This window comes from Mus caroli, unplaced genomic scaffold (genome assembly GCF_978045245.1).
Source record: "Mus caroli unplaced genomic scaffold, Mus_caroli_1 scaffold_6, whole genome shotgun sequence".
In the NCBI taxonomy this organism is placed as follows: Eukaryota; Metazoa; Chordata; class Mammalia; order Rodentia; family Muridae; genus Mus; species Mus caroli.
Genome location: NW_028227261.1, coordinates 35,860,773 through 35,875,760, shown reverse-complemented (window position 1 = coordinate 35,875,760; position 14,988 = coordinate 35,860,773). Strand labels below are relative to the sequence as shown.

The 14,988-nt window shown below is 39.6% G+C and overlaps 1 protein-coding gene across 5 annotated transcripts in view; it reads right to left on the bottom strand.

The window, feature by feature from the left end:
* Nucleotides 1-14,988, bottom strand: part of Nfyc (nuclear transcription factor Y subunit gamma) — a 63,126-nt gene that overhangs the window by 25,234 nt on the left and 22,904 nt on the right. For all 5 annotated transcript variants that reach the window (XM_085839006.1, XM_021160775.3, XM_085839007.1 and 2 more), the window contains exon 2: nucleotides 7,240-7,352. In XM_085839006.1, coding sequence (XP_085695132.1) covers nucleotides 7,240-7,344 — 105 coding nt within the window. In that variant the 5' untranslated portion in view covers nucleotides 7,345-7,352. The remainder of the gene's footprint in view (nucleotides 1-7,239; nucleotides 7,353-14,988) is intronic.

Genomic DNA, 14,988 nt, shown 5'->3' with positions numbered 1-14,988 from the left:
AACTCTGTCTCAGGCAAGCAAACAAACAAACCAAAACACTAAACCAAACATAAAGTACAAGAACTGGCAGCATAGAGGAATACCTTCAAGGCAGAAACTTAAAAACAAAAACAAACCAAAAAAAAAAAAAAAAAAGAAGAACCAAAAAACCCAAACGTCTCTCCATAGACCAACAAGCTTCCTGGCTATACTCAGCTCTACAAGCTCAAACATCACCTTTTGATCTTTTTCTTTCCAAATTTGGTAACATTCTCCATGAAGCCTCTACTATAACTAACCTTGGGAGTGGTAGAAGCAGAGATATCCAGGTTATTACAACTTAACCGGGAGACAGAAGACACTATTTCTAACCTTGCTTCTGCTCCTCTTTAACTCATTCCTACAGCCCAGCCTAACCTATGACACCTAAACTACGTGAATGTGCAACCCTACCCCTATTCTTGAGGAACTTGTGATTTGCCAAAGACAGTCATATCAAAAACATTATACAGTCTCTATCTTACACTAGAGAGTATAAAGTCCCACGGAGACACAAAGAAGAAAGTAACAGCTGTCAAATTGGGTCTAGGAGAAAAGAAGAGTTGGGAAAAATTCCACAGGAAAGGTAAGGTAGAAATTATGTGTAAGTGATGCAAAAGCTTGTGTTCTCACAGAGAGAAAGTAAGAACCAATCCCACCTGCATGCAGTGTGAGAAGTATGACCTGAGAGCAAAGGGTAGCAAGAGAAAGAGGGAGTTGGACTGGAGGCACGTTTTAAAATGTATAATCACTGAAATCTATCCTTTGCCTTCTTACTAGCGTAGCACATCACACAAGATGATAATGCTACTTACTCAAAAATACCAGAGGAAAGGGATGTAACTCTCAAAGTTCTCCCTGGATACATACAGCACATAAGAGTTAGCTCTCTTGCAAATGTACTGCCATTTGTCATTTAATGTCTAAGATTACATAACCAAAGCCCAGAGTTGATCTCTCTCTCTCTCTCCCCCCTCCTCCCAAATCTAAAAGCCTTTCTAGCCCACCGTGGCAGTCTGTAATCCCAGTTTTTTCTAAATGTCAATATAAAACTATCTTCTAAATATTTACATTAATACACAATTATTAATTCTGCTTTCAGCCTTGATCACAGAAGCTCTTTTTACAGTGAGTAATTTGTACTCAGTCAAGTGCTAAAAATAACTGACTGATGCGTATCTCTCCCTCAATGAGACATTTTATTGATCCTTCAAAGGCTCAGGGAAACTGTGGAAACAGGGTTAAGAAGAATGTAAGAGCTCAAGGACTAGGAGTGATGCTGTGGATGCTGCCTTCTGGATATGACATGGCTGCTGAACTCATGGACGGACAGCACCTATGGTTACGTATAGAAGACTTGGAAGATCAAGCCAGTCAACATTTCATCACGGACAAGAGGGGCTCATGTGGCTCCAACTCCAACTGGGGGGTCACTGGCAACTGAGGGCAGGAGGAGGGTCATTTTTCTTGGGAGTAAGGTCACTACTAGATCACTCAAGCTTCTATGGAAGACTCCACACCCATGCCCATGCAGGTAAAACTGGCAACAGTGACTTAGTTCTTTTTAAAAAGGCTATGAAGGTGAAGGGGAATGTTCAGGGAGGTCTAGAAGCATTGGGAGGGAAGATCTGGGGTGGATATGATCAATATACATTGCATAAATGTGTGAAATTGACAAAAGAAATTTTTTAAGATTTATTTTTTTGTACATACTCATGAATATCTGTGTATGTATATGTCACATGTGTAAGACTGCCTGAAGGGGCCAAAAAGGGGCATCAAATTCCCTGTAGCTAACCTACCCAACCTTTTTCTTTTGTGAGGTCTCATGATCCCCAAGCCTTGAAGTGTCCCTCTTCAAAAGGAAGTATGTGGGGGCTGCTGGAAAGAGCACAGCTGTTCTTGCAGAAGACTTGGGTTTGGTTCCCAGCACTACATGGCAGCTCACAAGCATCTTTAAGTCCAGTTTCACAGGACCTGAAGCCTTCTTCTGACATCTACAAGGACCACACATGTACCACCCATACATACATGCAGGCAACACAAAACACTTCTCTACATAAAAAATATTAAAAACATTTTTTTAAAGATGCACTGTGTGAAAAATAGATCATAACAGGGAGTTCTGTCAGGTGAGGTTAACTGTTCCTGACAACAGCTGAGTTTTCTAGACTTCCATTCCAGCTTTCTAGATACACATAAGAGCCCAAAGTAAGTTTGCAGAAAAGGAGATCTCTCTACTACAGCTTACTGAATCCCCATGCTGACTTAACATCAGCAGGCAGCGCTGTGAGAGTAAACAGCATTGACTCCTCCCAGCTGACTTGAGGAAGGACTAACCCAAACTCTTCCTCTGCTCTTTGGGAACTGGATGAGTAAACTGCAGAAGAGCATCTTTGAACACTATGGTGCTCCTGACTATGGTCTGAGAACTACACTTAAATTACTACTGTGTTACAGTGCCAAGTTTCCGGAGACTTGAAATTACTCAAGTTGAAAGCCAAAGAAAAGTCAGTAGTAGGTTCTAAGCTACACTACAGAACCCCGAGTTCTAAGTAACAGAAATCTCCTTACTAAGCTCACTGGGACACTCCAGAAAGTCACGATTCTCATCCTTCTGAAAGTAGTCATTCTAATGGTTGGCTTCATTCTAGAAATGTCTAGGGGAAGCTTTTGAAAATCAAGTTGTGTGTGTGTGTGGGGGGGGGGGGTATGAGGGACTTTTGGGATAGCATTGGAAATGTAAATGAGGAAAATACCTAATTAAAAAAATATATATATATAACCACTAAAAAAAAAAAAAAAAAAAAAAAAGAAAATCAAGTTGCCTGCACTCTGCTGCAAACCGACAAAATAGAACTCAGGAGTAGAATCCTGATATCAAGATTTTTTGATTGGTTTTTTAAAAATTCCCTTCATAACTATCATCAAGAGTGAAGATTATGGGTCACTCTGTAAGTCTGCAAAGCACAGATGTACAGAAAGAGATTATAGCATTTGGCCTATCTATATGGGTTGTTGTTGAAGAAGGGTCTCATCATGTAGCTCTGGCTGGTCTAGAACCACTATGTAGACCAGGCTGACTTTGGACTCAGAGATATACCTGCCTTTAAAAAATACCCAGTGCTGGGAATAAATGAAGCTACCATGCCTGGCCCAGTACCTATTTGTTTTATTTATTTATTTATCTATTTATCTATTTATTTATTTTGGTTTTTTTGAGACAGGGTTTTTCTGTATAGCCCTGGCTGTCCTCGAACTCAGAAATCTGCCTGCCTCTGCCTCCTAAGTGCTGGAATTAAAGGCTTGCGCCACCACGCCCAGCTCTATTTGTTTTTAAGATTTATCTTTATTCATTTTATGTGTATGAGTATTTTCCCTGCATGTATATCTATGCACTACGTAATTGCCTGCTCCCCAGAGACCAGAAGAAGGTGCTGTATCCCCTAAGACTGAAGTTATAGATGGTTATGAGCTGCTGCTATGTGGATGCTGAGAGCTGAATCCAGATCCTCAGGAAGAGCAGCCAGTGCTCTTAAATTCTGACCCATCTCTTCAGTCCCCAGGGTCTGTCTTTTAACAGTCTGTCAGTCTTCCATGTTCTTGCTTGGTTATATTTGGTCAATATAATTTGACTATCATGTTAGAAATGTCTTTGTCCAACCTAGAAGTGTTCAGCATGAAAAGATGGAACTTTAAATGACTTGATTACTAAATTACAGCTACCTGAAGGTTGAACCAGACATAGAAAGTCAGTCAGGGGAAGACTAAATTTCTCAAGAATCAGGATCCTCGTCATTTGTCCAATCTACTCCCTCAAAGACTAAATTAGCTTTCTCCTCTCCACTCTAAAGGTCCTGATGATTATAAAACTCAATGACAAGATGTCTACTATGACTTTACATGGTGCTAAATGCTTGTAATTCTAGTGTTTGGAAAGCTGAAAGGATCCCACCCTCACCCCACACACCCCATAGAAGTGACAGGGACAGAGGGTGGAGGGAAATCTGGATTTAAAAGAGTATGAAAACCTGTTATTACCTGTCCCTGGAGTCCAGGTGAACAGGAATATACAATGTAATCACTGAAGGACATGATGCTTTGCTAGACTTTGTAACCAACTTCATCCCCATCTGAGCAACTGGATTTATGGACAATTACAGAGCTTTTTAGAGTACAGAATAGGAAGGTCAAATTGAGATGAAAGATAAATTGCTATTGATTCACACTAAAATGACTAAGGACGGGTATGTTCAATACATCATGAAATATACCACCTGTCAAAGTACAGTTACTTGCTTTGGAACAACCAGAATCTCAATATAAACACACATCACTTTTACAAATAGTCCTGTTCTACTTATACTTGGATAATTTATGCATAATAGGGTTTTTTTAATCTGCTCAACATTTTAAAAGGATCTGACACGTTTGGGAAAGTCTGCTATCAATTTGATGTGGTGACACTTCTGTAATTCCAGGCTTTAGGAGCAGACACCGGAGGACTGCTGCAAGTTCAAGGCAAGCCTGGTCTACACAGTGCAAATCTAGACTGATCAGGGCTGTGTAAAATGATCTTGTCTCAACTCCCTTCAAAAGTCTAATATTAAGTACCACTGAATCCTGGAAAAATACAAATTAAGTGCTGACATGCTGCAGAGGCAGAGGTATAGTCAGAGGCCTGAGAACTAACTGCAGGCCTCACTCTTAGGAAACAAGCACCCCAGCCCTCTTATGAAAAATTGGAACTAACATTGCTCTGTACTAAGTCTGAAGGGAGAAGTCTGGCTCATTCAATTATTCATTATGCAGTTATTATATGTCAGTCATTCTTTCAAGCAGATGTTACAGCACAGTAGAGATCTAAGGAATTGAGATACATGGGAGACAAGTTTATTTAAGTCAATGGAAGAACAAGTAAAAACAACTTCCTTCTTTCATTTCTTTCTCTTCACCTACAAAACTAGAACCAGAAGGGTACTCGTATTGCACCAGCCTGATCTAAATCAAATAAAGCACATAAAATCAAATAAACATAACCACTAAATTATATACATGATGGCTAATCTTGGCTGTCAACTTTACTGAATCTGTTATCAACTAAAATACAAACTGCTGCGGTACTCCTGTGAAGGATTTTCTTGATCAGAGTATTTGAAGCAGGAAGACCCACTAAACTTGGCACTTTCTGGTAGCAGCCTACACAGAAGTACACGAAGGAAAGAACCTTTGCCTTTCGTCTGTTTGCCCTCACTGTTAATGGCTAGTTCATCTAGCTACAACATTTCCTCTGCTGATATGAGAACCAATTTCTTCATGATTCCAAGCAGGACTGAAGCCCAGCAGCCCTCTAGGCCTTCAACACCATTATTGGGTCTGACTGAGCAACTACCGGATTCTTGGATTCTCCACTGTTAAGACACTCACTGTTGGACTACCTAGGTTGCATCCTATAAGCCAATCTAATAAATTGTGTGTGTGTGTGTGTCTGAATCCTGATTATTAAAATTAAAGATTATCTTTCAAAAATCTGTGCAAAACACCCTAGACTTCTGACTTTATAAATTTCATTGTTATGCCCTCTGTTTACTCTATCTGAAACAGCATAGACAGAATACTGAAAAGAAACTTTTGGAAATCCATTATGAGCACAGGCCACTCAGAAAAGGTCCAGCCAAGCTCAATAATTCAAAACCCCCCTTATGTGAACAAACACCACCCAGTGGTATATTCAGAACATTAATTACCTCCATGCTAATACCTGATAAATACTCAATGGGTACTCACAGTACCAAGTTAGTTTAAATTTTTACTTATTTACAGTCTGTTTTATGAGAACACATTTTCCAGGAGGTCAATGATCTAGTCTGTTGAATGTTATTACTAGAGTCACAAAACACAGCACAGAACAAAGTGGGTAAAAATATGAATTTGTTGAGAAAAACAAACAAATCAATCTTGCTCACCGCTAACCCTAAGACATTAGCTCCATGTCAGGACAAACAATCTGGCATCTGCTTGGCCAGAATGCTGATGCTGCCAAGGCAGCAACGGCACAAGACACAGGGAGTTCCTTCCATACTTGCTAAGACACAATGTTTTCTGAAAATACTTCTGTTTTATCACACCTTTCTCTTGCTACTACCTCTGTACCACATACTGCATTCCTACCCCAATCTTTACCATACAAATCTTTTTGTTTTTCCTCTAAACCCAGGTTTTTTCCTCTAGGACTCCAGCCTTTGCATGTGCTCTTTTTGCTTCCTAGCATAAATCTATTTCCCCATCCAATCCATGTGGCTAATGGTCATATTTTAAGACCCAATAAAAATAAACACGCTATTCTTTTTGTTTGTTTCTTATTAAATTTTATCAAAGCTCAAGTTATCAGGTTGGTAGCAAGTACTTTAGCTGCTGAGACATCCTATATGCCATTGTTTAAAGCCTTCTCTAGCTCAACCAGAGAAAAACAGGCACTACACTGTCTCCGGGCCTCCCACAGTACATTCCCTTTCATTGCTTGAGGACTCACCACTAGTACTTTGTCCTTAAGTACTGAGTGAATAGCTACTGAGAAATATTACTCTAGTTGCAATTAGAAGATGGTAAGCTTCTTAAAAATGTGATTATATCTGATTTTTCTATGTTCATAGTTATCAACAGAAGAGGATTTTAGCTCAAAGGGACATCTGTTAGTCTATGAAGTTTGTTTTGGGGTTTTTTTTTATCACAGTTATGAAAAAATTGCTATTGGCAGTTGACTAGACCCTTAGAACAAAGATCCCATAATGCTGCTACTGAGAAACCCTAATCTAAGTATGTTTTAACTAAGTGTATCTAGTACTGTAAGTGCTAGCTCACAGCAGATCTCCTGCTGAATAAGCTGTTCAATAGTTTTTACCAAAATTATAGAAATTTGGTACAGTCAATAAACTAGGCTATAACTAAAGAAACAGGCTGAAACTACCATAGGAAGGCACAATCTCTGCTTCTCTCTATAGGCTAAAGCGCAGTTCCACATGAGCCTGCCTCCAAGCAGAACATCTAAACAGATAGCCACTGTCACAAACACACCTTGGTACTGCCTCCTACAAGTTAGATTCTATTTTTATTTCCCAACATACAGGTCAGGAATACACTACCCCTGAATATGCTTGAAAATAAAAGTGTCCGAGTCTTGTTTCTACTGATCTGCTTTAGAAGCTCGATGTTTTTCCTTACCACTGTTAAGTTTCGGATTTCTTCCATGACTCTGGGCCAGAAGGACTGGAGGCTTTGCTGGGCATCACTGCTGCTGGTACCGCCAAACCCTCCTTCTGTGGACATTTTCACAACTGAAAACACACACAGACACAAAGCACATTAGAAATAATAAAGTCATACTTTCTGACTGGGCTAGTTATTTATCTTTCCTCAGATGTTGTCACTGGTTTGTTTCATTCAGTGTTAAGGTCTGTGCTGTGCTGATAGGCTTTATTTATTACATCTTCACAGAAGACATTTGAAGCAAAACTTTCCTAGATTACATCACAGATTATCAAAAAGTTCCAATTTAGAAAATCAAGTATTGAGCCAGGCAGTGGCCATGTATACCTATAATCCCAGCAGGGAGGCAGTGGTAGGTGGATCTTTGTGAATTTGAGGCCAGCCTGGTCTACAGAGCGAGTTCCCGGACAGCGAGGGCCACACAGAGAAGGAGCCAGAGGAAGAGTAGTAATGTGAATCAGAAGTTAACTTCCCATGGGAATATCCCCACAGAATGGGAAGGAATTCTGTGGTCCAGTCTAATTCATAATTTTCAGCATCATTGTCTTCAAAGCTCTCTAAGTTATCCGTAGCTGCTCATACTCCATGCCACAGCCTGTAGCATAGGGGACTGATGATAAACACAGAACACAAGGCTAAAGGGTTTTGGAAAATAACAGTAATGGTTACATTTATTAATTTTTATTTATTTGTTAGACACTGAGACACTATTTCTCTGAGTTTCTGATGTTATTATTCCTTCTTATTGCCAAGAAATCTATCTTAAATAAAAACACTGAAAGTGCTAAAGGTACAACTGGTAATTAAGTGGGTAGTATGAAGTCTCTTGAGCTGAAACTGAGCACTCCCTAATAGCTTCCTAATTCCAGCTTTGCTTTGGCACAATCCCAAACACAGTACACCAACAATTAGAAGCTTTAAAGATAGTTGAAGCCATAATCCTACTACGTCTGAGGTGGAAGCAAGATGAGGAGTTCAAGGTCAGCTTTGGCTAAACAGTTTGTCATCCTGTACTACATGAAACTTTGTTTTGTTTTGTTTTTCTTTTTTTAAAGAAAAAAAGGGGAGGATAAGATGGTTCAAAGATATTGGTAACAGGAAGGAACTGCTTCTTCAAGTTGTCCTTTGACTTTCACATTTGTGCTGTAGCACACACACATACACAGAAAATAAATGTTGAGGGTTAAAGAAAAAAGATAGGTGAAAGAAGTGGTGGACTAAAATCATGATGAAGAGAGGAAGGTCTGAACCTACATTTTTCAAACTACTTTGTAATGAAGTAAGGCCTTGCCGGGCGTGGTGGTGCACACCTTTAATCCCAGCACACTCGGGAGGCAGAGGTAGGCGGATTTCTGAATTGGAGGCCTGCCTAGTCTACAAAGTGAGTTCCAGGATAGCCAAGGCTACACAGAGAAACACTGTCTCGAAAAATATCCACCCCCCCAAAAGAAAGAAAGAAAGAAAGAAAGAAAGAGAGAGAGAGAGAGAGAGAGAGAGAGAGAGAGAGAGAGAGAGAGAAAGAAAGAAAGAAAGAAAGAAAGAAAGAGAAAGAAAAACATTCCCTTAGTAGCCAGAACTGTAAATAATATTGTAAAGCATTTTTTTCTTTCTTTTTTGTTTTTTGGATATTTTCTTCATTTACATTTCAAATGCTATCCCCAAAGTCCCTCATACTCCCCCCCCCCCAACCGCCCTGCTCCCCTACCCACCCACTCCCACTTCCTAGCTGTACTGAGGCATATAAAGTTTGCAAGACCAAGGGGCCTCTCTTCCCAATGATGGCCTACTAGGCCATCTTCTGCTACATATGCAGCTAGAGACACGAGTTCTGGGGGTACTGGTTAATTCATATTGTTGTTCCACCTATAGGGTTGCAGACCCCTTCAGCTCTTGGGTACTTTCTCTAGCTCCTACATTGGGGACCCTGTGTTCCATCCTATAGATGACTGTGAGCATCCACTTCTGTATTTGCTAGGAAAAGCCTCACAGGAGACAGCTATATCAGGGTCCTTTCAGCAAAATCTTACTGGCGTATGCAATACTGTCTGCATTTGGTGGCTGATTATGGGATGGACCCCAGGGTAGGGTAGTCTCTGGATGGTCCATCCTTTTGTCTTTTTTTAAAGCTAGTTAAAAACACTTACCTGGCTCGCTTTTAACTGAAGGACAAGGAACTTTTGGTTATCTAAGGAATTTCTATTGCAGGGAATTACTTGAAAATGTCTAATATCCCAGTGACAGGGCACTGGGAAAGTGCTATGTAAGCTACTTAGAACTAATTCTGCAGGGTTAAAAAAAAAGTACCAGAGCCAGGTTGATCACATGACCAAACATGTAATGCACTTTCTTTCATTCTACCTCCCAGGAGGTCTCACTATGTATCTCTGGCTGTCCTGAAACTCACTATGTAGACTAAGTTGGCCTCATATATGCTAGAATTAAAAGCATGCTAGGATTAAAGGTATGAGACAATACACTAGGCTTCAAATATGTAACTTCCTAGGCTTCTTGTATGTACAGTTGGGTAGGCCATTCTCCACTAGCAGAGTGGAATGGCTGGTAAATCTAGGTTTAAACTGTGAGGATGCTTAAGTCATGCTAAATGTTTGCTTAGGACTACATAACCTACCTGATCCCCCACCCCACCCCACTTCCTTTTTAAAGAAATGAGTATGTACAGGGAGGCATGACAGTTAAGACTTCAAAGCAGATTTCACTCTGGTGTAATGGCATTAGTGGACGATGATGTAATGGGAAAAATGGTTGAAGCCAATTTCTGATGCTGGAGGGTTATAAAGAGCTCTATACATCAACAAGAACTCTTTTAGTATCTGGGAAGCAATGTTGTCTTAAGAGTTTTTGGAAAGAGTTAAAAAGAGGTGTTGAATCACAAATAGAAATGACTAGATAAAAATCTCAAGTCCTAAATACCTACAGAAACCCCATACAACACAGTTCCATGGCACTTCACTTATTATCACAGGGCCTTTATTGTACTTCAAATGTACCCAGAACAGAGAAATCATTGGAAAAAAAAAATGTTTTAAAACAGTCATTGCACATGGTCCAGGCTAGCCCAGAACTCTACATATCCAAGAATGACTTTGAACTTCTAATCCCCTTGCTTTTACTTCCAGAGTGCTGACATTATAAGCATATATGACCTCATCTAGTTCATGTGATACTGGGGACCAAACTCAGGCTTGGTGTTTACCAGGTAAACATTCTACCGAGCTACACCTCCAGCTCCATGGAAAGAATTTCAATTTAGTTCTATTAATAATTTCCTATGAAATATTCATGACAAGAGAGTGATAATCAACCTTTTGTTAAACAGGCAAAAATTTTAAAACATTTTTCTAGCCAGATGTGGCAGTATACACCTGTAATCACAGCCTTCAGGAGGCTGAGGTAGAGGACTGAGTTCAAAACTAACCTAGGCTATAAAAAATGATAGTAGTGATGAAGAAATGGGTATGTGGTTCAGTGCTAAAGCACTTGCCTAGCATTCACATAACTCTGGGTTCCTTACTACCACACACAAAGCTATCATATTTAAAGCAAAGTATGGTGGCTCATACATATAATCTCAGCACTGGAGAAGGATTATCTGGAGTCTAGAGGTCAGTCCTGACTGCTGAATGAGACCATATCTTAAACAAACAAACAAAAAACAAACAAACAAAAAAAACAGGAAAAACAAACAATCTAACTTTTGTTGCAGGGAACCATGGATAGGTGTGATCTTAGCACACTGCTGTGCAGACTGTTACCCAGTTAAGGGAGAATCCACACTGCTACTAGTAATGCCTTTTCCTTTACCTGACATTGGTGACTAGATTTCACTGGAGCACAGACACCTGTGAGATTTAAAATTGGGTAAGCTTTAACTGTTTCCTTCAAAACACATAATATATTATAAGGGTACATGGACTGGCTTTAAAATTTACACTATATCTCAAGCAATATAGCTCATAAAAATTTTGTTTTCAGTATTTATTCACTGAAGTATAATTTAATATGATTTAATATTAATGTAACACAGACAGCCTAACTATAAACACAAACTAATTCTGCTGGCTAAATACTCAAAAGGGAGTGGGGAGGAGTAACTTGAATTACTTTAGTAATTAATTAGCACATAAACAACAACTGAATTGATCTTGCTACAAAATTAGCTCATTTATAACCTCTACACCCCATGGAAAACCATTCAAGATTCATCTGGGTGATGAAACATACATTTAAATTAGAAGAATTATTCCTAATACCAGCATTTAGGAGGCAGAAGCAAAGAATGGGAAAGTTTAGGTCAACCTGGGCCACATAATGAGACCATATGGGAAGTTAGTGGAAATTGGGAGCTTTAGGATTCTTTTCATTCTATGTTAAGTCATTGCCTACCACTGGATAAAGCTATTTATATAACAAAGACAAAAATAAAACTGTCTTTAGACCAAACACATTAACTTACATCACTCTTATGAAAAATGCAATATAGAATTTCTCAGATTCAATTCATTATTGATATTCAATTTATTATTCATGTTCATTAATTACTTTTTAAGTACTTGAATAAGACTTGTTTAATGAGATGAAGTACTCAATAGTCATTTCTGGAAGTATTTTCAACTCCCAATATCTATTAATTTGTCTGATTTTAAATTAACTGATTTTATAAATGGTTTCCTTTCCAAAGCTAAAAAGGAAAGACTCAAAGTCCATCATGAAAATATTGTTTCTGCAAGGCTCAAATCTCTAAATAGCCTTAACCTAGTAGTACCTCCTTGAGTCTGCTGCTTGTATGAGCCATCTCTGGTTCCCTCATAGCAACTAGCACATGATAAGGTAGCCACTGTGACAGGCAAGAGTCATTGAGCAGTATGGCCTAAGAAAAGGGAAGCCTGAACAGCTTGACCTGAGAGGAAGGATTGCCTGAATAACCAAAGAGAAGTGGTTACATAGGATTCTAGAATAAAGGGTTTTCTCAGGCTGATAAGATGGCTTATCAAGTAAAGGTGTTTCCCTTCCTGAATCCCAAATCTTGGTAGTGTGGCACACCAATCTCCAGCAATTGGGAGGTGGAGACAGACAAATCTCTGTTGAGTTTCAGACCAGTGGAAAAATCCATGTGTCTTGCAACCAACCCCCTGTTAATTCTAGCTCCAAAGGATCTCTTAAAAAACAAAAAACTACCTGAGGTGAACTTTATATAAAAGGAATAATAGAAAGGACCACACACATCCAAGAACTTTGCCTTGGTAGCTATAAAGCAGCTGAGGATGCAGAAGCACAGGATGCATGTCCTTAACAACCATTAATCATTTTAACTTAGAGCCTCTTTCCAAAAGGCACTTAAAACAGACTCTGGTAAGGAGGAGGGGCAAACACCTCTGTCTGGCCTAAACATTAACAATAAAGTAAGAAACTGCAACTGGGTTTAGTAGTGCAGATCTGCAATCTCAGCAAGAGGGAGGCCTGCAGCAGAAGAATCACGAGTTCAAGTCTTGCCTGGGCTACAGAGAGAGTTTAAGGCTCTGTTGAGGCTATGAAAGGTGTGAGTTAATTCATTGTAGAGGATTTCCCTAATATTCATGAGGTCTAGGCTCACAGTACTCTGTTTTTAAAGATTTATTTATTTCATGTATGTGGGTACACTGTCACTGTCTTCAGACACACTAGAAGAGGGCATCAGATGCCCATTACAGATGGTTGTGAGTCACCATGTGGTTGCTGGGAATTGAACTCATGACCTGGAAGAGCAGTCAGTGTTCTTAACCACAGAGCCATCTCTCCAGCTCCTCACAGTACTCTTATACTCAATCTAAAAATGCAACAAAAAAGCTGCAAACAATGATTCGATTGAATCATTAAGAACAAACAGGTACTTATTAGCAAATAACACCTGTTACTTTGTCATTCTTGAAGAAAAAGGAACTATGCATGCAGTCTGTACAAGACCTCTAAAGCGGACTGTGCCACTCTGATGACTCTCTTGGAAGATCAAGATACAGCTCAGTAGTAGAGCACATCAGGGAGCAGCAGGGGTGGTTCTCTTGCTATTGTCATGGTCTTGATTTTGACTGGAGCCATTTTCATTACATCACCATTAGTGGTAACTAGATATGGTATGGGATATACCAAAACCAGTCTCATAATATGAGAAATAAAGCCAGGCTACCTGGCTACAGAACAAGACTTTGTCTCGAAAATAAAAATAAAAAAATAAGTGTTCTGCTGCACACGTGTAACTCAAGATGATGTCAGTAGGAGGTTCACTCCATTGGAGGCTCTAATGAATCCCAGTAAGTAAGGTAAGACAGAAAGAGACTTAAGGATGCATGGTTTGGTTTTGTAAATGAAATTTCTTTGAAGATGCAATTCTCATTTGCTTGAGTTCTCTATGGCTTTCAAAAGAAACCACAAGGCTTCCAAATCCTAAAGTATGTGGCCCCTTAAAGAAAAAGGGTACTAATTAGAGCAATGTCATATGCTCTATTCACTCACTCCTTTCTGTCGAAGAACACGGGATGAAGCTTTTCTGGAGCATACAGCTCTTCTGTGGCTTCCATGACTCCTAACCTGCTCAGCCTTCATTAGAAGTAGGCCTGGCCTGCGTCCTCTGCCCCACAGAAGTAATAAATGTACTGTCTTTGACTCTCCAGGCAAAAGAGAATAAATGCATTGTTGCAAAAGAATGTAGAGCAACTAGTTTTTCAGGCCTTGACACTGAAGGAAATCCTGACATTAGCTGGAGAAAGATCAAGGCCTATGCAGCTAGGTTGTGTCATTTTGCTTCCTAGGCCATCTGAGATTTACAAATAAACTTTGCCAAATTTCTGGCAAGATTTCTGTTTCCAGAATTAAGAAGTGTGATTCTGAACAGTATTTAAAGATGACAACTTTGGAATTTTGGAATTTACAAATCACTTGCCACAAACATTACCTTTAGTACATCTTCATTTAGTTCAGTGATAAACTTATCAGTATCATTCCAATTTTACACAACTAGGCATATTAAATTACTTAAGTTTCCAACACAGTGAACAGGAGAATTAGACATTAAGTACTTAAGTTTCTTTTTCTTTTCTCTCTACCCTTCCCTCCCCCCCCCCTCCTCTCTCCCTCCTCTCTCTGCTGTTTTCAGGTATATTTTCAAAATATTCAAAGACAGTCTCAGCATGGGATTACTGACTTAAATCCTTAGACCAAACATCCGTTTTCTCCCAGCATCCTTGTAGCTTCCACTTCTCTGTCTCCTTCTCTTTCTCCATAGGTTCCCATTATGGTGGCCCGGGAAGTATCCAACTCCTGGTCTCAAGTAATCCTCCTACCTCAGCCTCCTGAGTGCTGAGACCACACACAAACCACTCCACATCTGTTCTCCTTGGCCTGCTGTCACTTTTTCGTTATCTTTCCATTCCCAAATTTCTTGACATATCAGCAACTATGAGTTTTCAGCTATGAACAGTGGAGGGCAGTAAAGTACAAGTTAAAATACATTGGACCTGGGGGTCCTTAATACCAATTCCTGTATGTTTTTGATGGTGGGCAAATCACTTAACTTCCTAGAGCCACTCTTGCTTGCTCAGCAGTCTCAGAGCAGTCCCATGCATGGCTCCATTCCAACAGCTCTGACAGGAATCAAGCCTTCTTTCCCTGTACTTGCTTTACTTCTTTTCTTTAAAAAGCCCTGTTTCATAT